Raw genomic sequence first — 21022 nt, 5'->3', positions numbered from 1 at the left:
TGGGAGGGATTTTGCTCCCCCAGTCCCCATCTTGCGGTCCATTCACTTGAGAGGTGTGGGAAAGAGAGGTTGCCAGTGAAGACTGAGGCAAAAAGTTGTTGAGTACCTCAGCCTTCTGCTCGTCCATTCTTACCGGTTTGCCAGTCATGTTCATCGGGGGAGTATGCTTTCTTTGACCTTCCTTTTCTGGCTGACATACCTGTAGAAGCCCTTCTTATTTTTTTTTTTTTGCATCTCTTGCCAAGTTCAGCTCCAGCCGTGCCTTGGCCTTCCTGACCCCAAAATGTTTACTCACATTAAGCGTATGTACTCAGGTACAGTGATTTTTACTTGACTAACCCATGAAATGTCTTTACACAGCTACAGATCCACTTTGATCATCCCTGGAAGTTTGTTGTCTTATTCATCACAGCAAATGCCACACAGTCTAAGTGTGTCCTAGCGATAAAAGAAGATAAGAAAAAAAAAATCACAGTTACAGTACACTATTATATTCCTTTAAAAGGCTGCCTTTTCACAGCAGAGTGGAAAGGCTACTGTTGTACCTTGTCCTAATTGCCACAAACTGTCTCAGGCTTTTCCTCTGGGCAGAGGAAAAAATTGTGCCTTCCTTCAGAGCAAATAGGCATGCCAGCAGCAAGAGGGGCTTCAAGAAGGCAACGTGGGAAAGGCTGGGAGGCAAAGTGAGAGAGACTGCAGCGCAGCAGGGAATGGGAGACCACTGGTAAGGGCAGGGGCAGGCAGGTACAGGACAAGGCCTCAAATAGTTGTAATGTAAAGATGAATGTTTCTGGGAGTTAGATGGGAGACACAGAATTCGCTGCAAACAGAAAGTTAGTAGACTTGGACTTAAAATTAAGACCCAACCCATAAGGAAATGAGTGGGTCAGGGAGAAAATTATCGACAAGACCCGTTATTTCCTTTCTGATGTGCATTTTTCTTTTCTTTTTTTTTTTCTCTTAAGAGCTAATTGTTCCTCTTTATACTCTGGTAAAATACAGCTTTCAAGTTGAAAAAAGCCTTTAAGTCCTTGGAAATGCTTACTTAAAATAAAAAACTTAAGAGCTTCATACAAAGCTCTGGTCAACTCAAGGTTTTGTCCCAAGGACTTCTACAGCCCATGTCATGGACACTGTAAAAATAGCATTAGGGCTTTTTTCTTTTTTTTTTTGTACCAGCAGGCCCTGCTAGAGAAAGCACTTAACTCTGTGTCTACAGATAAACCTAGTCCCAACTCCATCACTAGCCTTTTGGGTGACTTTGTGGCAAGTTCCTCCAGGCAAGATTAATACTTACTACATTGCAAGACCTTTCCCACATAATCCCATCTTCTTAGCCTGACCAGAATCATCCCAGTTTTCTTTAGAGAAACTTGCCGGACTTTGCAGATTCTCTCTGATCTTAGGTTGCAGTCAGGAACTGCCCTCTACATAGTCTTTAATACCTGATGGTCCTGGTCTGATGACATTAATAAAAAGAAACAACAGAGGTAAGGTGGGCTGAAAAGGATGGGTCTCTGCTTTGCAGCATAAAGCAACAACAGCTGACTGCCTCCACTTTCTAGAATTTGGGATCATCAATCCATTATCCATGAACAAAAAGATAATGTGCGTAAATGCCCAGCGGTATGGGTTGGAGGATGAGCTGAAAAGGCATGCCAGTTCAATTTCTCCCTACTGAACTCAAAGCCTCATACAGTTTAGAAGTCCTGCTTTGTTATAAGGAGGGTGTATTTAAGAGAAAAAACCTTACTGCTGCAGGTGAAACTCATGACCCAGAGGTAAAACAATGACTCCTGTATGCAGAAGTCATTCTTCTGCAAGCAACCTCTATAGCCCTCTGTGATAATGAAAAGCAAAGAGAGCTCGTGCCCTTATTATGTATTGCATAGGCTTCCTAATGCATATTCCTGTAAATATATTCATATAAACAGGGTATGAATGCACTGCCTTGGTCTATATCTAGTTCTAGGCACATAATATTGCATATATATTCTATTTCCCTCACATCCAAATAAGCTCTTTTGATTATTTATTGTGATATGATTTATACTGCATAGCACCTGTTACCTCAGGCATTAATTTATCACTATCAGCCACTCTTCAAGGACAGAAAAATGTTGATTCCCTTTTGCCAGTGTTCTGTGAAACCAGACCATCTGAATACTTATGGAAGAATGATAAGAAGCCTTTGCACACTCTGCTGCAGAAGACGTCAGTGATTAGCTGTTATACAGGTCGCACACAGGCATCTCATTTGTCTATCACCTTTAGAAAAAAAAAAAAGATAATTCATTTTTTTATAGTTGAGGCTGCTTTAAAAACAAGTCTGTAATAGGATTCAAGTTAGTATTGCAAGGCAACTCAGGAATACACAATGATTTTCCAATTTAATCCACCACACAGAAGTAAAAGAAAAATCAGGAGGAAGTAACACTGAAGACAGATTAGTAGAAAGATAGCTGAGACAGGAAGAAAGCAGAGTTAGGCGTCTGTTTCTGGAATTTGGCCTTGGTGTGCAAGGCTGGTGTTAAAAAAAAAAAAATCATAGTCACACTTGAATGTGGAAGAGGACAAAGCAGGAGTACATCAAACTGCTACACTGTGGGAAGGACTGTGGAACAGAGAAATTCTGTTTATTTGCATTTCTTACATAAATAGCTCTTGAATCCACATACCGGAATACTATTTCTTCTGAAGGACAAAACCAGTCTGGCAACACCAGTTATCACCGACCTTCTTCAAAGGCATACTGCTTTTCCAAAAAGCTGGTGTGTGGGTGGAATATTATGCTCCTGTTTGAAACTCGACCACATGATACTTTTTTTTCCTGTAAACTGGATAGATTTTTATTTCTTTTCTCCATAACCAACTGCACCAAGGATGCCATTTTATGAAGCTGAGGATGACCTGAAATTAAACTTATTAATAGGAAAGTTATCCTATGCTGAGCTTTCATGGCTACTGTTGTTAGCAGTATCCTGGCCACTGAGTTTGCAGACCTAGCTTGTGTACATCTACCAGGGCAGTTACTTACCATTCAGTTGCACTGATTGGTGGTACATTCAGGGAAATATTCCTTGGGACCAGTCTAAATATCCTTGAGTAATGGGCACAGAGAGAATTGTTTTTGAAATTATATATATGGCTTCTCAGATCTCTTTTTCTCAGGTAATTCTCTGTGTGACTTCAGAGATCAGAATGCCTTGTGAGTTATGTCTTGTTAAATTTCGACTCAGGACCATTCACTTGAAAAAAGTAGCTACAAGCAGGTAAACAGTATGTGGTTTTGTTCAAAGTTATCTCTTCTAGTAGTGATCAGGTAGTCATAAATATACAGGACACTTGCTTTCAAAATTAGGTGAAAAACAAAAGTCTAATAAACAGGAACATTCCTAACCGTGGTCAGAAGACAGCATTAAAGGTCTTCATCAGCCCAAAATACATCTATTTTTGATGATGGATAGTGGTGGTTTTGACACAGCACACTACAAGAGTCAGTACAACACATAAAGATGCCTTTGCCCATCACAGCATTTCTCAGGGGGATGTCAAAGGCAGGATCACAACACTGCACAGCAATACTAATTTTTGTAAGTTTTAAAAACATGTGAGCATTAGATCATTAAGAGGCACACAAGGGGTCACTGCTTTGCCACTGCAGTTCCTCTAACCATTTGGAAAGTGGAAGATTACCAAATTGTTTCATAGATCAAATTTTCAGACTTTCTGGACTACATTTAAATATGTTATCCTGAAGATAAATGCTTTCTATCAGACCATCAGTCCCTGAAGCCATTAAAGTTTTAGGTGAAAAATTCAGTATATAATTAAAAGATCCAGTGTCATAGCTCTGAATTATGAGCTCTACTTACAGCTCCTTTTAAATCTGGTCTGGTAAGTTAAATCATATATTTTAAACATTGATGCTGATTGTGAATAGAAGTTCTTCAAAAATATGTTGCCTTCAGCGTACTTTCACCTTCCAGGTTAATTTATCTGCTACAAGAAATTTTTCCCCATAATATATTAAATTCATTTTAATAACATTAGAAAAGATGCAAGCCAGTCATGGTCAGGAGAACTGGAAGATAACTGTGAAAACCCACTTTAAGATACAGACCTTTTATCAGCTGGTGAAAGTCAGCAATATGAAGAAACAGAGCACAACTGTGCAGGCTGGGTAATGTTAGCCTACTTTATTTAGATCTGCCAAGCGTCTGCAAATACAACTGTTCCCTGTCCAGGGAATGATCTTTCTTACAGATTTGTGAAATCTAGACTTTGTAGATCAGGTCTGAAACATTGTCCTGCCCATTTATCAATAGGGAGCATTTGATAAACAGCAAGGGCGATTACAATTTGACAATAGATGGTTTTAAAAAAAAAAAAAAAAAAATTATTTCTCTTCAAGTTTCATAGCCTTTTCTGGGATGAAATGAGCAGTTGCAATATTCTTGTTGACTTTCCCCAATAAGGACTCTCACAGCTGTTCCAAAAACCAGCAACATAAAATTGTGGGTCAATTCTTTATGTTCCTTTAAAGTGACAGGTTGTGACTACCAGAAACTTCCTTTTAGCTGATAGCTTCTGGAGACCTACATGCAAGCAAGACATGGCAGACTACAGCTAGTTTGAAGCTACACGTTCTGACTGATCAGCTGGTTGCTCCCAGAAAGTGTGAAGAGCCCCCGACTTTCTTTTAAGTGCAAGTATTCATAAGGTCTCTCTTTTCTCCTCAAATTCTCTCTCAAAAAAGGTTGAAAATTAATATTCTCTTGCCTGCTGCCAAATCTGGCCAGAGGTGGCTGGCATATTCAAAACAGCATAACCCTTTTCAGGAATGCAGATAGACAGTGATCACATAAACCATGTTTCCTTAGGGAATCAGTAACTGTGGGAAATAGCTAAAGTTACAGCTAACTTTTTCAAATGTCTTGTTGTAAACAGTCTTTTGAAAGAAGGATAAAGTAGTAGAAATTCATACTTATATTACAGTACCCAAATGCTACAAAAGCAGAAAAACCCCAGGAAATTCTAGGTTTCATCTGAGAAGGAAAAACTATATAAAGAGATGCCCAAAGCACGGCCAACTTGACAGAAAACTATCCTTCCCAAACCAAACCAAATCCACAAAAGACAGCAGGGAATGCAACCAAGTTCCTCTGTTCCCCTTCCCCACAGAGACTGCCAAGGTCACTCAAGGGAACGGTAACAGGATGGGCGTGTTTGAACAAGGCCACAACACGGACTGGTGTGGACAACCGGGGTGGGCTGGCCCACAAGACTGATGTTCGAGACAGTGCAACAAGCAGGTGTGTACAAAATTTGATATACCAAATATTTAGAAGCAGAAATATAGAAATAACCGTGATTTTGGTACAATATTTACCCCAGTACCTACTTCTGCTTGCTAATAACAAAGGCAAGCTAGGTTATCTATGCTTCTAACGTAGACACCATTATTAGTTAGCTTAGTTACTCCAGATAATCAATTACAAATTGAAACAGAATAGATCTAAAATCTCCATTTCAGTTTATAATTTCCCATCATTTTAGATCCATTTTTGGTACACTGACATCTTACTTTCCTCAAAGTCTCTGATCCTGAAATCATATTGTTTTAAGACAATCTTTTCACTTGTACTTATAGTCCGCATGTCCCATAAAACCACACTCATTTAAAGATGCAATCCAATGCAAACTGAAAATCTGATGGCAAATAAAACCAATTCCAAATTCATCATTGTTCTACCTTTCTAGATAATTGAAGGCTTCATAAATACTTCTCCATTAAGAGGACTGATTAGTAATAAATTTGGGAAAAAACATGGCATGGTTTATATACTTTAAAGATCTTCACTGAAAAGTTTTATGACAATGTACTAGGGAACTACTATAAGTTGTCCATCAACAACTAGCTTCAAAAAAATTCACTTCTACCATCGCAAGTCTAGCCTCCATATGACTCCCTCCATATGACTCTACTAGAGTGTATTTGTGACTTTCATTTTTCACCCAAGAATGATTACCAAGTCAAAAATCACATGCACATTTTGGAACTTTACTATAGCTTTTTTATTTATAGAAGTATCTATCCTTCGCAAGACACTTCATATTCATTTGCATAAATCACTTATTTCTTTATTTCTGATACGTCTTATGTTTACTGTAATATGAATGTGAAATCAAGAACTTGTATTTTTCTTTACAGCTCAGTTAAAATTTACTTAAGATCAAAATCATTAGTCTCATCCTTAGTTGATCATCAATTTAATTGCATAAATATTTAACAAATTAAAACCCCCTCTTTTTTTGCATTTTAACAGAAACATTCTAGATCATAAAAACTTGAAATTAACAGCGATTCATCTTTTCAGACTGTAAACACTACTGCATATAAAACACAAGGGACCAATAGGAAAAGCTATGCCATACTCTCTGCACCTCTTTTACCGCATTACCTTTGCCATTATTAGATGAACGCATTGTGTTAAATGGGTACCACAAGGAAGATTAGTAGATTAAGAAACAACAGTGATGAAGGCTGAAAGCCAAGAGCACAATCAACATTCCTGTGGATACAGGAAACCTAACAACTTTCCATAGCTTTTTTTCGTTATTAATTATCTAGTATTTTTAATGACTAAGCAGATGGAGAACCACATAAGGACTGGGAACACACTTCCTAAATAAGAGGATTTTGTCTCCAGCCAAGGGTATATGCAAAGCTTTTGCACTGCTGGTAAATCTGACAGAAAACCGAAACTACTGATGAAATACTTATTCCAAAACATAATCCATTGTCAGCAAAAGCTTTTAGCTATGATTAGTGTTATTTAAAAATTACCTAGAATTGGTTTCCTGCCCAAAGAGTACACACTGCTTGCTGTCTCTTCTGGACATACTTCTGGATATGCCAAACCTGGTGGACTCCTTTCATAGGAAAGCTTGTCAGAAGTGTAAGACAAATTGCTAGAAAAATATCTGCAGTTAGAATTCAACTTCAAAGACTTCTGGTAAAAAATACAAAGGGAAACCAAGAAAAAAAAAAGTATGAAAATGAGAAGTAAATCTCTGAAGTTTTATACTGACTGCCAGCATTAGTCAAAGACTAACATACAGCAGATCTTTAAATTTTAACTGCAGTTTCAATTTTACAATTAAAGATTTTCAGTAATTACAGTACAAATCAGAAATCAGAAATGGAAGACTAAGTTGAATTTTTAAAAAGGATCCTATTTCCTATGTGTAGGAACTTCTGAACACTGAACTGTGGCAGACAAAAAAATGCATTCATCACTCTTAGAAATGTAGGTACTATGAAGATTGTATTGCAAATTAATACTAAATATAGCAGAAAGAATAAAATATAATAATTTTACATTAGGGATTACTATTGCCAGGCATTTTAAGAAATGGAGTTTTTCACATTTGCAGAGATATTACAACCCAAAGTTACAAAAGAAATTCATACAAAGCAGGATAAAATACTAAATGTTACATAAATACAGGAAAAGATCAAACAACACTAAGACATTCTGAAATCAAAACAACAACAAAATTTCTCATTCAACCCATCTAGTTATGTTAAATCAAAATCTGGTTTTAATCATTACAGCTGTAATTATCTCAAAAGATAATTTGGTAAGATACCCGTCTGATACTTATCAACCATAAAATAAATAAATGAATTTGTAAAACTCTCTGAAGAGTCAAAGGTAACTAAGGTTCATACCTGTAAGGAAAGGTTGGTATTTCTGATCTGCTTACTCAAGGCATCCAATTCCTTAGATTGCATGAGTCATTCAGAACAGCAGCATTATTTCCCTTCTTTTAAAAAGTATTGAAAAAAGCCATTTAGCACATTACGCAATTTTTCATTTTCCTTTTTATGAATGAGGGAAATATCAATGAGATTCCACATGATACAGAGTAATGTATAGAGTACTGAGGTCCTGCTTAATTTATTTATATAAAACAGTAAAAAAAAAAAAAAATCAAAATTTCAAGTAACATACGCAGTTGGTATAAATGATACAGAACAATAATTAGATTGATAGATAGTGCTACTGACTTGTGCTTAGACTCGAGGTAAGAGAGGTACTCCTTGACAATCCCAAATTCAACAGAATTGAATTGAGGTTTATACAGAGGAAAGCATGATCTGGATTTGTAGTCCTATGCAGTTCTTGGATCATTTGGTGAAGAGTAAACAATTCAAACATCTTCTTATTGCTTCTGCAAAAGATTTTACATAAAATTGTCAATTTAAAATTGAGAGGTTTCATCTAAACACTAAAGATTCTACAGAAAATTATTTTTTAATGATGAAAAATGTGTATTATACTAGGAGTTTCATATAATTCTTCTACGTTGCATATAATGTCTCTAAGCAGAAGGTTATCAATGCATGGTGAGAAAAATCTTGGAAAAAATCACCAAAAATGATCATTTCACTTGAGTAAGTGGTATTTACATGCAGTATAATGAAAGCCCAAGGAAAGGCTTTAACAGGGTTTCACTCATGTGAAATAAGATTCCAGAAAGAATAAATAAAAAATTTTAAATAATTAGGATTTCTAAGTAAATTTTACTTCTAGTATATTTTCAATTTATGTTAGATTATTTTACAGGAAAACAATTTTTCCCCCTACAGTTCCAAAACCTCAGTTTTGTCAACAGCTTTAAGTCTAATGTAAAAAATGGCTCAGTTTAGATACCTGCTTTTATAAGTGAAACAATCCCATTAAGTAATGCACCAATGGAGCTCAGCAGCACATTACTACTGATATGATGAAGACCTTTGTTACAATAAACTAATAACCAGTAAGCAACGGGAACACATTTTATAAAGATTAACATTCCCAAAAGGGCTTAAATGGCTCAAGACTTTAAATTTTGTTTTTGAAGGAAACAAAAACTGGTGAAACTTGAATGCAAGTCACAGACGAGGCTAAATTTTCAAAGGAGATTACCACCAGGTACACGAAGAGAACTGAAGGTTGAGGGAAAGAAAAGAAGGGTTCTCTTCTAAGCATTCTTATCATCTGCATACATAAGGAGTATTCCCTCTTTAGGCTAGGTTGTTGGGTTTTTTTAGTTTGTACTCTGTAAATTGAACTAGACTTATACTCGAATTGAGAGTCTTGTCTTACACATCTGTGACACAAACAGTTTCAAGTTAACTGCTAACAGAGAAAGTCCAGCATTGTCTATGGTGGAGCAAATAAACAGCAAAACAGATGAGTTTTTGAAAAAGGAGAAGGATAAAGGTCCCCATGTTTGCTGATCTAATACTAACTAACAGAATAATGGCAACAAAGGATTACTTTATTCTGGAGAGTTTTTGCAGTATAACACAGAGCTTCTCCAATATCTGAACATCTAGCTTAGAACTTCGAAGCAATATAGAACAAGCACGGAAGAAGGATTCATTACTGCAGGCTTCCAGGAAAGGCTGTAAGGAACCTGTAAAAGAAAACAATTAAAAAACTGTATCACAGAACTCGGTGCAGGAAGAAGTAAAACAGCTATTGATACCTTTAGAGGGCTTTAAATGCCTCATGTTGTGCAACTACTAGAACAATGAAATAATTCAGTTTATGCTGAGCATGTGATGTGAAACTCAGGTAAAACTAGGAACTGAAAAAATGCAAGTTTCTAAGAGCTCTGACATTACCGAGCCTTGTATTAAAACAAGGCCTATTCCCTTCAGAACAAAGGAAAACAGGAAACAGAACGATTTTAAACTCAAATAAAAATTCTTATCTTGAACATGTTTATTCAATGCTCGTTTATCATGGTTCTTTCCTTTTGATCATGTGAGGGGAACATTAAGCTGTGCAAAAAGACTCACAAGGAAATATTTCAAGCTGCTGCAAATCACATGGACAGGAATGGTACATGTAGAAGCTAATGTGATACCTGACAGCCTTTCATTATCAAAATACTGTCACTGTACTCTTTCAAGACAGGCAACATAATAATTCAAAGGTAGAAGTAAGAGCTGGATAAGAACACTTAAATACCAACAAAACTCCCTTAAAATAGTGGATGAGTTTTTAAGTCCCATTATATAACATTTCCTTCTACCCTGTTCCCCAAAACCTAATCACTTCAGAATAAGGTTAAATCTTTTCCCTTGTTATCTCATTCTTGGTTCTAATATTACAGATTAATTTATAGCAAAAACATAAAGAAAATAAGTAACAATGATTTGCTTTTGTTAAAATAAATAGTCTTTCATATAGCATAGGGCATTTGCATTAGAAGAATACAGATGTGAGGGGAATGTTTTAACTTTACATAATGTTAAAAATACCTAATTTTTTATACTTAATAAGAAACGGCAATATGCAAATTACAGCATAAACCAATAAACAGACATTAAAAAAATTCTTTTCATATACGCTGAATACTGTAATTTATAAATAGGATGTCAAGATGCTTTTATCAGTACAAAGTGGACTGGATGTATCTTTTGGTCAAAATTTTCCCTTTCCTTGTCCAAGGACATACAACTTATTAAATATAACAAGTAGCCTTGGAGGGAATTCAAGGTTTTAATTTATTTCAGGAGGCTTACTGATACAAAATCAGAAGAAATGCTACAGAAAACTTTTTGGAATAGGGCTTAAAAAAAAAAATATCAACTTGGCAATTAAAATCAGCCTGAGAGCATAAACAACTAATTTTCTCAGAGCTGGGCATTTATGCTGAATATTCAACAAGGACCCAGTAATTTCTAGACCTTACTGTTAGGAAGAAGATCTTTTAAAACCTGTATTTTTTGCAAAACAATGGCATGTCATTTGGCTACACCAACAAACGACCCAGTGCCGCCCCCGCAACGCTGAGTACATCTTATCACGCATTGTACTATACAGTGAAGTCAGCAAGATTTGTGGGCCTTTGCTGGTTTACACCGTAGGTGAAGAGACCAAGAAACAGCAAATGCCTTTAGCACAGACCAGAGAAGCTATGGCTACATGTAATCTTTCCTCCCTTTTCAGTGGAGGTGCTTTTTGGCAGAACTGACTTAAAATGCTGGATTCAGCAGGCAGAATCCACAAAATACATAATGGAATGTGTGGATGGAAACTCTACAGATGCAGGATAATAGACTTTGGTAGCAAGGGGCCAACCTTACAGCAATAAAAAGCAAGATGACAACTGATGTACTATGAAGTTTGGAAGAGGCAGGCAGATGTTTTGTGGTTTGCACAGCTGAAGTGTCCTCTGTTCTTTACCCAAAGCAACACAAAACAATAATTATTCTGAGACATACATTATCAAGGCAATAAATGGTTATAAATTAATTTATTTTTCTGTTTACTTCTACTTCCATGGTTCTTGCATTCTTTCTACCATGTTCAATCCACCTATGGTTTTATGCATACTGTCTTTTCACTTTTAGTACTTTCCAGTTACAATTTGTCATCTAAAAGTTGTAACAGTAATAAATATAAAACCAGAATGAAAGTAAAGTAGAAATGTAAGCAGTAATCAGTAAAAAACATACTGAAAAAATGGTAAGTATATATTTTTTTAATTCCCTCTCAGTAAAGATACTATTTGTCATTTTTTTAAGCTTACAGTCTTCAACTAAGGATAGAATGCTATGACCGAAGTGGTATTAAGTACCACTGGCAGCTTCTAAGACAAGAAAAACATCATGGATACTGGAATAATGAACTACAACTGCATTTCTATAAACCTGCAGATACCACAATACATTAAAAGCAAATGAATTGAAGATTGGAAGTTACAGGAGCATTCCTAAAAGGAACAAAGGGCACAGCTTCCTTAAGATGAACAATAAGGTTCACGATGAAGAAATATATTTTATACATGAGCATAAATACTTCTATAAATAAAATAGATACATATAAAGAAAACATTTGCCAGATATGTTTGAATTGACCTGAAAACGCCTCTTTATCAAATATCACAAGGGACAAATAGAACGCTGATTTCACACACGCACAAAAAAGGGGGAGGGGGTGGGGAGAATGTATTCTCTAAGGAAAATTTAGCTTGGGAATGGGGGATTATTCTAATGTACAACTCAATAGGTAACAGAGCTGAACAAATTTGTCAGGAATCCAACAACAGAAGTCACTGCATTCTGCCCTTGGTGTGTACAAACACAGTCCCCAGGATATAGTTACTCAGGGCATATTACTTTTAATATTTAATATTTCTCTACTTTCGCTGCAGAAGGTATTATTTTTCAGAAATTGTGACATCAAAACCTCTGGGCTATCTGTCAATTACTGCAAGCAGAAAATCCTTTGATGGGTTCACCATATGTGCTAAATTTAGTGATACATGACTGACATACACTCAAGATTCAGTGTTCTTTATTGAGCCACTGCTCTCTATGACAGAACTTTGAAGTTATTAAGTACATACAGCAGTGTCTTAAACTTGGAAAAATAATTAACCCAGAATTCATTTCTAGTATGATGGTATCATGCCCTAGTGAGCCTTACTTGTTAAAATCCATAAGAAGAGGCGACAAAACTACAAACAGAAAGAGCAAATAAGCAAAGCCCAATGAACACAATCCTACCATCTTAGGAGTATTTCATATCAAAATATTTCTATCACTTAAGAGTGTTTGAAGTAAAAATTTCTATACAGATAGCAATAAGAGATAACCTTCTCTAAAGCAAGAAAAATCTAGGATTACAAATTATGTTATCATAACTTTATAGAAATTCTATAGAACTACAACTTTATAAAAATTATTCTACAATTTGTTCCTACAAATGACCGCCTATTCCCAAGGAACAGAAACAGTCCTATCGATCCGCGCTGCACCACAGATGAAGTCTGTTTTAATGACAAAAACTTGAAACAGTATCTCTTACTTACCAAAGATGTTTATCAGAAAGGTAAGAGAAAAGCGTAAATAAATGTGTGAGAACACTGACATTCAAGAAGTAAATTGAGAAGGTTTTTCTTCTGTCTATTGCCTGTTAAAACAACAAATGGCTTTAGAAACCTCTCATTTAACATGACTTCTGACTCAGCTGGACTCTGATTCAGGAGAGATCTGAAGGTAATAAGACTGCTGGGATGAAGAGGGCGGACCTACAATTTATTCCTATAAATATCCTTAAATAGCCATAAAATGCTTTACATTCCTTTTCTGCAGGGATTAACAAATACTATATTCAGCTGACCTGGACATTTCTTTGCTACCTTGCTCTTACTGATTCCTTAAAAATATTTCATTTAAAAAAAATCATATATATATATACAAACACATAAATATGTATGCTGTAAGAATGTTTCGACTGTGAAGTTTACAAACCAACATAAAAGATAGGCATTACTTTTAAGACAGAAGGATTTTTACTATAAAACAGAAAAGCCAAAGTGGAAATAATTTCTAAAAGTTCGCAAAGTTCAATTATGTGAAAGTAAACTGATAAAGGCACACGTTTAAATGGACTTTCTGTACACTGCTTATATATTCACTTCAGAGGAGCTTTTGCAGAATATATTCTAAGTAATCAGAAAATGTACAAAACAAGCACATAATTTAAATGCATGTCTAGCTGATGAACTAAAAGAATATAAGCTTCACATTTTTAAATATTTTGGTGGTTTAGATCTGCACAGATTTTGTTTTTATTAACTATTTTAGAAAAACTAAATTGGAATCCATCCTGACAGGGCTTTGGCACAATTTAAAATAATCTGCAAAAGCCTCCACTGGTATCCTTAGAAATTGCAGCACGTTGTAGTTGCATTAGCTTAACTTGATTGGTAGACTGCAATGAACAATGAGCAATTTATCACTGTTGACAGAATTCATCTGAAATTTACCCTCAAAGTAATCAGTCACTCACAGCATAAAATCTCACCAGCTATAGTTATCCAGAAAATTCTGTTTTATACCTAAAGCTATGCCACCTCAGAAAATTAAGACTGTCAGGAATGCCAACTTCAAGTTCATGTTTTAACAAATTAAAGATTATAGTTTTGCCTCATTTGTAATTGCATGAGGATCTGCCAGGAGAATGAAGAACATGTGACAGCGATGCAAGTGAGTGGCGCAGCACTGTCTAGTAGTGTGGAAAAGTTAACTAACACAAAAGTTAACTATGCACCACAGCAGAAACACTTAAAAGAAAACAGTAATATCACTTAAACGTTGCTAATAACCAATTGTCTATAATACAGTCACCTGTAAGATTTGAACCATTTGCTGAATTTAACTTTTTCTCTTGTAATCAGGAGCCAGGACTGTTGAGCGCCAGTGGTTAAAGCACAGTGGAGGTAGGGTGAGGTTCCAGTCAGCATAAGGCACCACAAGTATAGATGCCCACATGGGTGACGCCGAGTTAAGAGAGCCCACGTGGCAATTTCAGCTGGTCACCCAATATGTGCTGGCCTCAGTATAATCTGAATTGCTCTTCAGTTTCCTAGGATGTGCAAGACATTCATGCAGACGTGAGACAGGACATATGGGAGACCAATGTCTTTCTCAAATGGCAACTGGAGGTTACACCCCCACAAAAAAATTGTAATAGAAAAGGTTAAAAAATTAGCACGAATACTTATGTCACAAGACATGCTTGGAATGAAAAGAAGCCTACAAGGAAAACAAAAAAGATCAGAAAAGAAAGCTATGCCTTGGAGGTCAGAAACTATCTTTATAATAAAAAGGATAGTATGAAAAGTCAAGCTAAGTCAGACCTCATTAAGAAAAAAAAAGTTCTCCCAGCCATTTAAGGAAAAATAGAACAAAAAAGAGGTAGTGAGGTCATCTGTGGTCAGCACAAGAAAGATGGGATAGAAGCTAATAGTATTTTAGTCTTTTGGGTGCACACTTTGGCTAATATGCTGGTTTTCAGGAGAGCACTCTGTCTTGATAACAGGGACAAAAAAAAGTCCCCCAAACTTCTAATTCCCAAAGAGTCCTTTAGTTAGGGACACCAAAACAGACTTCAGGATTCTGAAAGAAACCTTGCCTCAAATTTATGACAAGAGTTAAACAATTGTTGCTAACAAGTCAGGAAGCAGCACTTTGTGAATAGAGAACAGCCAATGCAATATACATATGTTGGATTTGGACAAAAAAAGGCAATCTGAACACATGCACCCTTCAGTAAGACTCTAAAGATATTTTCAGGAACTAAAGGAGACAAATAAAAAATGAAATAAAGTGTACTACAGGTTTATCTATAAGTATGTGTATAGGAACTATGGGTATGTTGTGTCAGAGCAGTCGGATAGTTTTGTTTGGTAAATAAATGCTACAGCAGTTATAACTCAGCTAGAGTTCAATACCATTTGACAAAGCAACATGATATTACACTGGAGAAGATGGAGGTTAGTAGGACTGGAAGGTGTGTAGTGTAAGGAATTGGCTAAAAGCAAAGCAAAACATTTTACCTTGAAAAGTGAACTTTAGTTTTAAATACTGATTTTTGCAATTGTGCTTATTTAGTGTATTAATTAATGACTGTGGCATGAAAACAGGAGTAGTCTAATGAAATTCCATGCTGGAACTGCCCATTTAGAAGGCAACAGGTATAAAATACATGAAAACCAGAATTATCTTACTTGCTAGAATAGCAGAAGCGTAAAGACAATACGCTAAGAAATAACAAACATTTTTCCTGGAAAATCACTGATGAGAAGCATCAGAGGATGAAAACTTTTGGTGTGCTGATTGAACTCAGTATGTCTCTGGGTAACCAACATGGTCTAACCATTAAAGACTGATTCTACTGAGGCCTGAGAGAGAAAAACACCATTTTACAAATAACCCAGATAGCATTATGAATTGAAACTATGCACTGTTATGTGTTACTTTGTTCAAGAAACCAGAGAAAGCCTAATGAACTACCAGAATTACTGAAGGAATCACAACTCTCTCTTACAGTGAACACCTAAAGGAGCTTTGCTCCAACACTTTTTCTGTCAGAGCTCGCCTGCCTTGTTTCCCCCGCTCCCCTATCTCCACTCCTGTAATAACCAGCTCAGAACTAAGCACAATGTTTCAAACACAATGACAAACACAAATAAGGAAGACTTTACATAAATAAACGTAACCTGGCATGACCTGTAATTCTGTAATGTCAGATTGAAATTCAGCAGGTAAAAAAAAGTCTGAACTCTGACAATGCATAGATATTACTCAAACTGCACAAATTGTACTGTCTGCTTCCAAAAAAAGCCTTTCTTTATGAAATTATTTCAGTTATGACATTGCTTTAAATTTGCCTTGAAAGTTACAGAGAAAAGTTGCCTAATAAGTACAGTAGCTCTGCTAGTCAAATACAAAATTAAAAAAACGTGTATTAAAACCCATTTTTTCCCAATTAAATCATACTTTGTTTTAAATTAAACCATTTTACAGAAAGCTATAAAACTGTAAACTGTTTATAAAAAAATGCAAGTTTAGTAAATATGAGCAAACAAGATCCTACTTGAATAAACTTTACTGTCCCAAAGATTTCATAAGTTAAATTGACTTGGAAAGGCATGTGTATATCCAAGTACTGGTATAAACAACTCCTTTTTACATCAAATACTTTTAAACAGTTAGCATTCACATCTACCTTCAAAATGGTATGCTGCTTACAATGTACAGTATTACCCTGAATAAACAATGAAGCTTTCCTTACAAAGTGGCTACTTGGCTCTACATAAGTTTATATTTAATGGTCCCTTTTATTTCTTACTTTGGAGTGGACAAGACAAGGGTCCAAAATTCAGAATGGCTAAGCGTTACGCAACTGTTACTAGAATAAGAAAGAAATAACGACAAGAAACATTTTTTTTTGTTAGAGAGGATACTATTACTTCAGTAGAAATCAAATGACATTATTTCATTTACTGCATTCATTTTTAAAACCTGTAAACGTGTATTTCATCAAAATCAAAGTATTCAAACTAAGCTTGCAATTAATTAACAAAAATGTGTGCAAACTTTTGGTGTACCTGCTTGCTTTCAGCAAGTATACAGGTTGGTCCTAACATTATCATAGGCTGCATTTAACAGAGTTAGAGATATTTATCTGTGGTTAAAATATTAAACTAAAACATCTATTAATGCAACATAATTATTCACTGTTTTCAGAAGAATGACTAAAAAAATTACAAAGGTAAGACAGGATAATAGAGGAAGGATTTCCTTTTAAATGTTTTGTATTTCAATGTTTATCCCACATAAGCTGTAAATCACTGCTTTCGCTATATCTTCAAACAGAGCTCCTCAGGATAATTTCACATCTGCCTTTCACACAGGTGAGAGGGAATCCTACCTTAGTATGGTATTCACAGACTTGACATTTTTACCCTTTCGGTACTGCAGAATAAGCTCATTTGGAAAGTTTCAATCCTGCAAAGCTACCAGTAAAGATAATATGCTGAAAAATACAGTTAAATTTTAATCTGTTTAAGCATACAGGCATTTTTTACGCCATACCTTCACTGCTTGTAGTCTTTAAAGTCTCAAAATGCTGACTCAAGAAAAAAATACAGGAGCAGGGTTTGGGTTTCTTTGTCAGCTTCTGACCATCAACTTTTTAGAAGTACTTGTGTAACACCCTGAATTATGGAATACCTAGCATTAGTTATGGAAGCATTCCAACTCAAAGGAAGAGAGGGAGTGTCCATATAGGCAGTACACATAAAAAGATTCAGTTTACAAGTAAATAATCACAACTTCTTACTATGGAGAAGATCTTTTTATCTCCACTGGCTTGATTAACTTCCCTATGAGATGAGTAAATCCGGACACAGACTTGGTTATCCATGACCGTAATATTTTCTTACAAAAAAAATTAGAAGTAAGGTTCAGTGAACGTGTAAATACAGCTCACTTTTGCAGCTACTAAAAATCTTAAGTGATGTTAACATGGTTAAGAAATCATACTTAAGCCCAACCAGAATGTGCCTTAACTTACAGTAATCATAAGAGAGTAATTTAGAGATTTTTTTTTTCAATATGGACTCATCTCAATTTGTGAATAAGCACACACTAATGCAAAATATTCTCTCTGTAAAACAGAAGTAAGCTTGAAGACAAAGTAAAAGTAAGCTTTATTTAAAACAAAGGCCAGTGCTTTGTAATGTCTAATGTGCGAGTAAGTTTTGATTTCCTTGAATGAACATAAGGTTGGGAAAGGGGAACCTACTAATCTACTTGACAGAAGTCAGCTATCACTGCAGGAGGAATTTAAGACATGCTGTCTCTGTGTAAAAGTGCAAGGGTGAAACTGAGGCAGGCAGCTCTCTGCTAATAGCAAATCTCAAATGAAGCATGAATCAGACTACAGTTCAACAACAGTATTTTTGATAGGCCACTATAAACTCACTACATCCCTTCAAACTCTTTTAACTGCTTCACAGGTAAAAAAACCACAGTAAGCTGCGTGAGAAGACAGGAACAACAGTATTCAACAAAATTGCGTATGACAAGTTTTCAACTACAGGGTGATTTAATACTAATGGTGTCATGTTCTTCAACACCCACAGAACAAATTTTCATGCTGAGGTCATGCTACTTATTACTAGATTGTTTCTGGAAAATGTTTCATGTCTGGCATCCAGGAATTCTCCTGAACAGTGTGTTGCAACTACTGTCCTAGAAACAAGATCTGTTGAGAAAAGAAAATTGTAGTCTTAGGGAGAGAACTTTGGGGTATGAAGATGCCCTGGAAGCTACTGGTGTCATACTATAACAACCTGGATGATTAAAAGTAACTATTACTTTAACTATTAAACATTAATTTTAATAGTAATTTAAATGGGAAATGGTAAGAGCTTTGTTAAGCAATAAATACATTATAAGCCATTCACCTAACCCGAAACATATCAGTGTTTAGCAGTTAATACAATTTGCTCCCAAAATTTCAAAGGCAGTCAGAGCACTGCATTTGTGGAAATCTATCGGCGAGCACATTCAGAGTTTATCAAGAAACTAAATCTACTTTCTGTGACAATACCATCAGAGAAGGTTTTGTTCTTACTTCTGTCTTCAGACAGGTTCATAGCTTACAGATGGGACTAAAACCCAAACATCATGGCTTGGTAGTCTGCTTTCCTTAACTAAGGTAAGGAAACCTTCAAAAGCCTTGGTACTGAAATCTTTCATCCCTGGCAAATGAGCAGAAATATATCTCTTCCCCTTTTACTCAATGGGAAGCGAGAAGGATGTCTTTATAGACCACTCATTAGTTTCAAAGACCAAAAGAAGGATCAAGCTGAATTTTATACCACTCATCTGAAGCCCCAGATTCAAGCAAAATAACACCACCATTAAAAAAACTGCAGGACTTGGTCCCATGATACTGCTTTTATCAGTCAACCTTTGCAGCAAAGGAAAGATGGACATTCTCCAGAAAACAAACATGGATTGAAATCCTGGTAATGGATATGGAGAGCCAAATAAGAGATTGAAAAGGATAAACCTGAACTGGCACTCATCCCATCTGACCATGAAACAAAGCCAGCACTGATGAGATAGCTACAGTGCAAATACAGCTAAACTGCTACTTCGGTGCTGTGTTCACATGTATCAGCTATTGGAAAGCACATTTAAAATAGAAGAATTAACAGGCTGAAATATACCAATTTATGCACCGTTATGGACATTTTTAGACATAAATATTAGCAAAATGTAGTAAGAGAAAAGGGATAAAATATCTTTGTTGAGTCGATTTTCTACTGTCAGGTTCATAACAAGCTGTTAACTCTCCCAACTGTGGAATTTAGAAGCAATCTATTACTTCCAGTGAAGACAGCAGACTAAACCAACTAGACTTCAGCTTAGGCCACTGAGCTCATCCAAAGGAAAAGAATCACTCCAGCATGCAAATGACATGAAATAGAACATAAATTATTTAAAATTATATTGTTTATCCTAACAATTACCTACAACTTAATTTCAGCTACTTATTAAGTTTCTGGAGTAGGTTAAATGAAGCAAGTATTTGCTAACAGAAAGCAAACTGCTAGGTAAGGACTCACTCCGCAGCAAAGTTTCTTTCCTCAAATGTAGCAACAGTAAAAGTAGTGAACAGAATCCACAGAATTACTGGAAGATGGGGAAAGAAAAAAAAAAAGTCTATTACAGCATGAGAGTAAGCTGAAACTGAAGTTCTTGTGACACAAAGAAAACTCCCTGAAACTACTGCATAACATCTCTAGCAGCTCCTCTCACTTAGGCCCTAAGGAGCTGGCCAAACTAACCTCAACTTTTTTCACCCCTGACATTAAAAGTAGCCTTTGTTCCCACTAGGAATGTTTTTGTATATTAAAAGAACAGTAATCAGTATAACATTTTACCCTCCTCTTTAGGCTTCAACATCTTTGTAAAAGAGGTGAGGCAAACAAGATTGGCATATATAGATATATTCTGTATCCTTGACATACTGTTACAGTTCCAAAAACATTAATGACTGGGACAAAATGGTGAGATGATTTTTGGCTGGCAGCATACTTCAGAATTATACAATGGCATGAAAACTCACTGATGTCTGGGAAATGCCAGTGCAGCTGGAATACTATCCAAGTTCTGATACCTAAAACATAATGTAGTCTGGTGACATGTATGCGATTTGAGATTCCAATTTGATAAACACACATAACTTGAATCCTTCCAAGAAATAATGTGACTGTATTGCATACTACAACGTGGGCTCTGGAGTTTTGTATGGTATGATGATGCAACTAAGTTTCAAGAAACGTACACAAATAAGCTTCCTAAGGGTACCAAAATTCTTAATAATTTTTTTTCACAGAATTCCTGTGGTGTTAAGACCACCGTGTTTCTGTGGCCTAGCTGGACAGGTACACTGGTATTGCCCACTCTTGTACAGAATACATGTCAACTCAGACAAATTTTTCATGAAGCTGTGGACCTCAAGCATTTTTTAGGTTTTTTTTTTTAATAGTTTTAAATGAGCTTGCAGCTGGTTTAAGAGATCTACTAGACTGGCATCATTCCTGTGGAATATGGTAAGCTTTCACTAATTTGGAATCAAAAAGA

General features: G+C 35.8%; 1 protein-coding gene across 5 annotated transcripts in view; it reads right to left on the bottom strand.

Moving 5' to 3' along the window:
* Positions 1–6054: 6054 nt before the first annotated feature.
* The window catches only part of CCDC138 (coiled-coil domain containing 138), a 41103-nt gene continuing 26135 nt past the window's right edge, over positions 6055–21022 (bottom strand). For all 5 annotated transcript variants that reach the window (XM_069770177.1, XM_069770178.1, XM_069770179.1 and 2 more), the window contains exons 14-15: positions 9333–9471; positions 6055–8241 (exon numbers count right to left, since the gene is read on the bottom strand). In XM_069770177.1, coding sequence (XP_069626278.1) covers positions 8070–8241; positions 9333–9471 — 311 coding nt within the window. In that variant the 3' untranslated portion in view covers positions 6055–8069. The remainder of the gene's footprint in view (positions 8242–9332; positions 9472–21022) is intronic.

Source organism: Haliaeetus albicilla, chromosome 25 (assembly GCF_947461875.1).
Source record: "Haliaeetus albicilla chromosome 25, bHalAlb1.1, whole genome shotgun sequence".
In the NCBI taxonomy this organism is placed as follows: domain Eukaryota; kingdom Metazoa; phylum Chordata; class Aves; order Accipitriformes; family Accipitridae; genus Haliaeetus; species Haliaeetus albicilla.
This window is presented reverse-complemented; position numbering and strand designations above follow the sequence as displayed.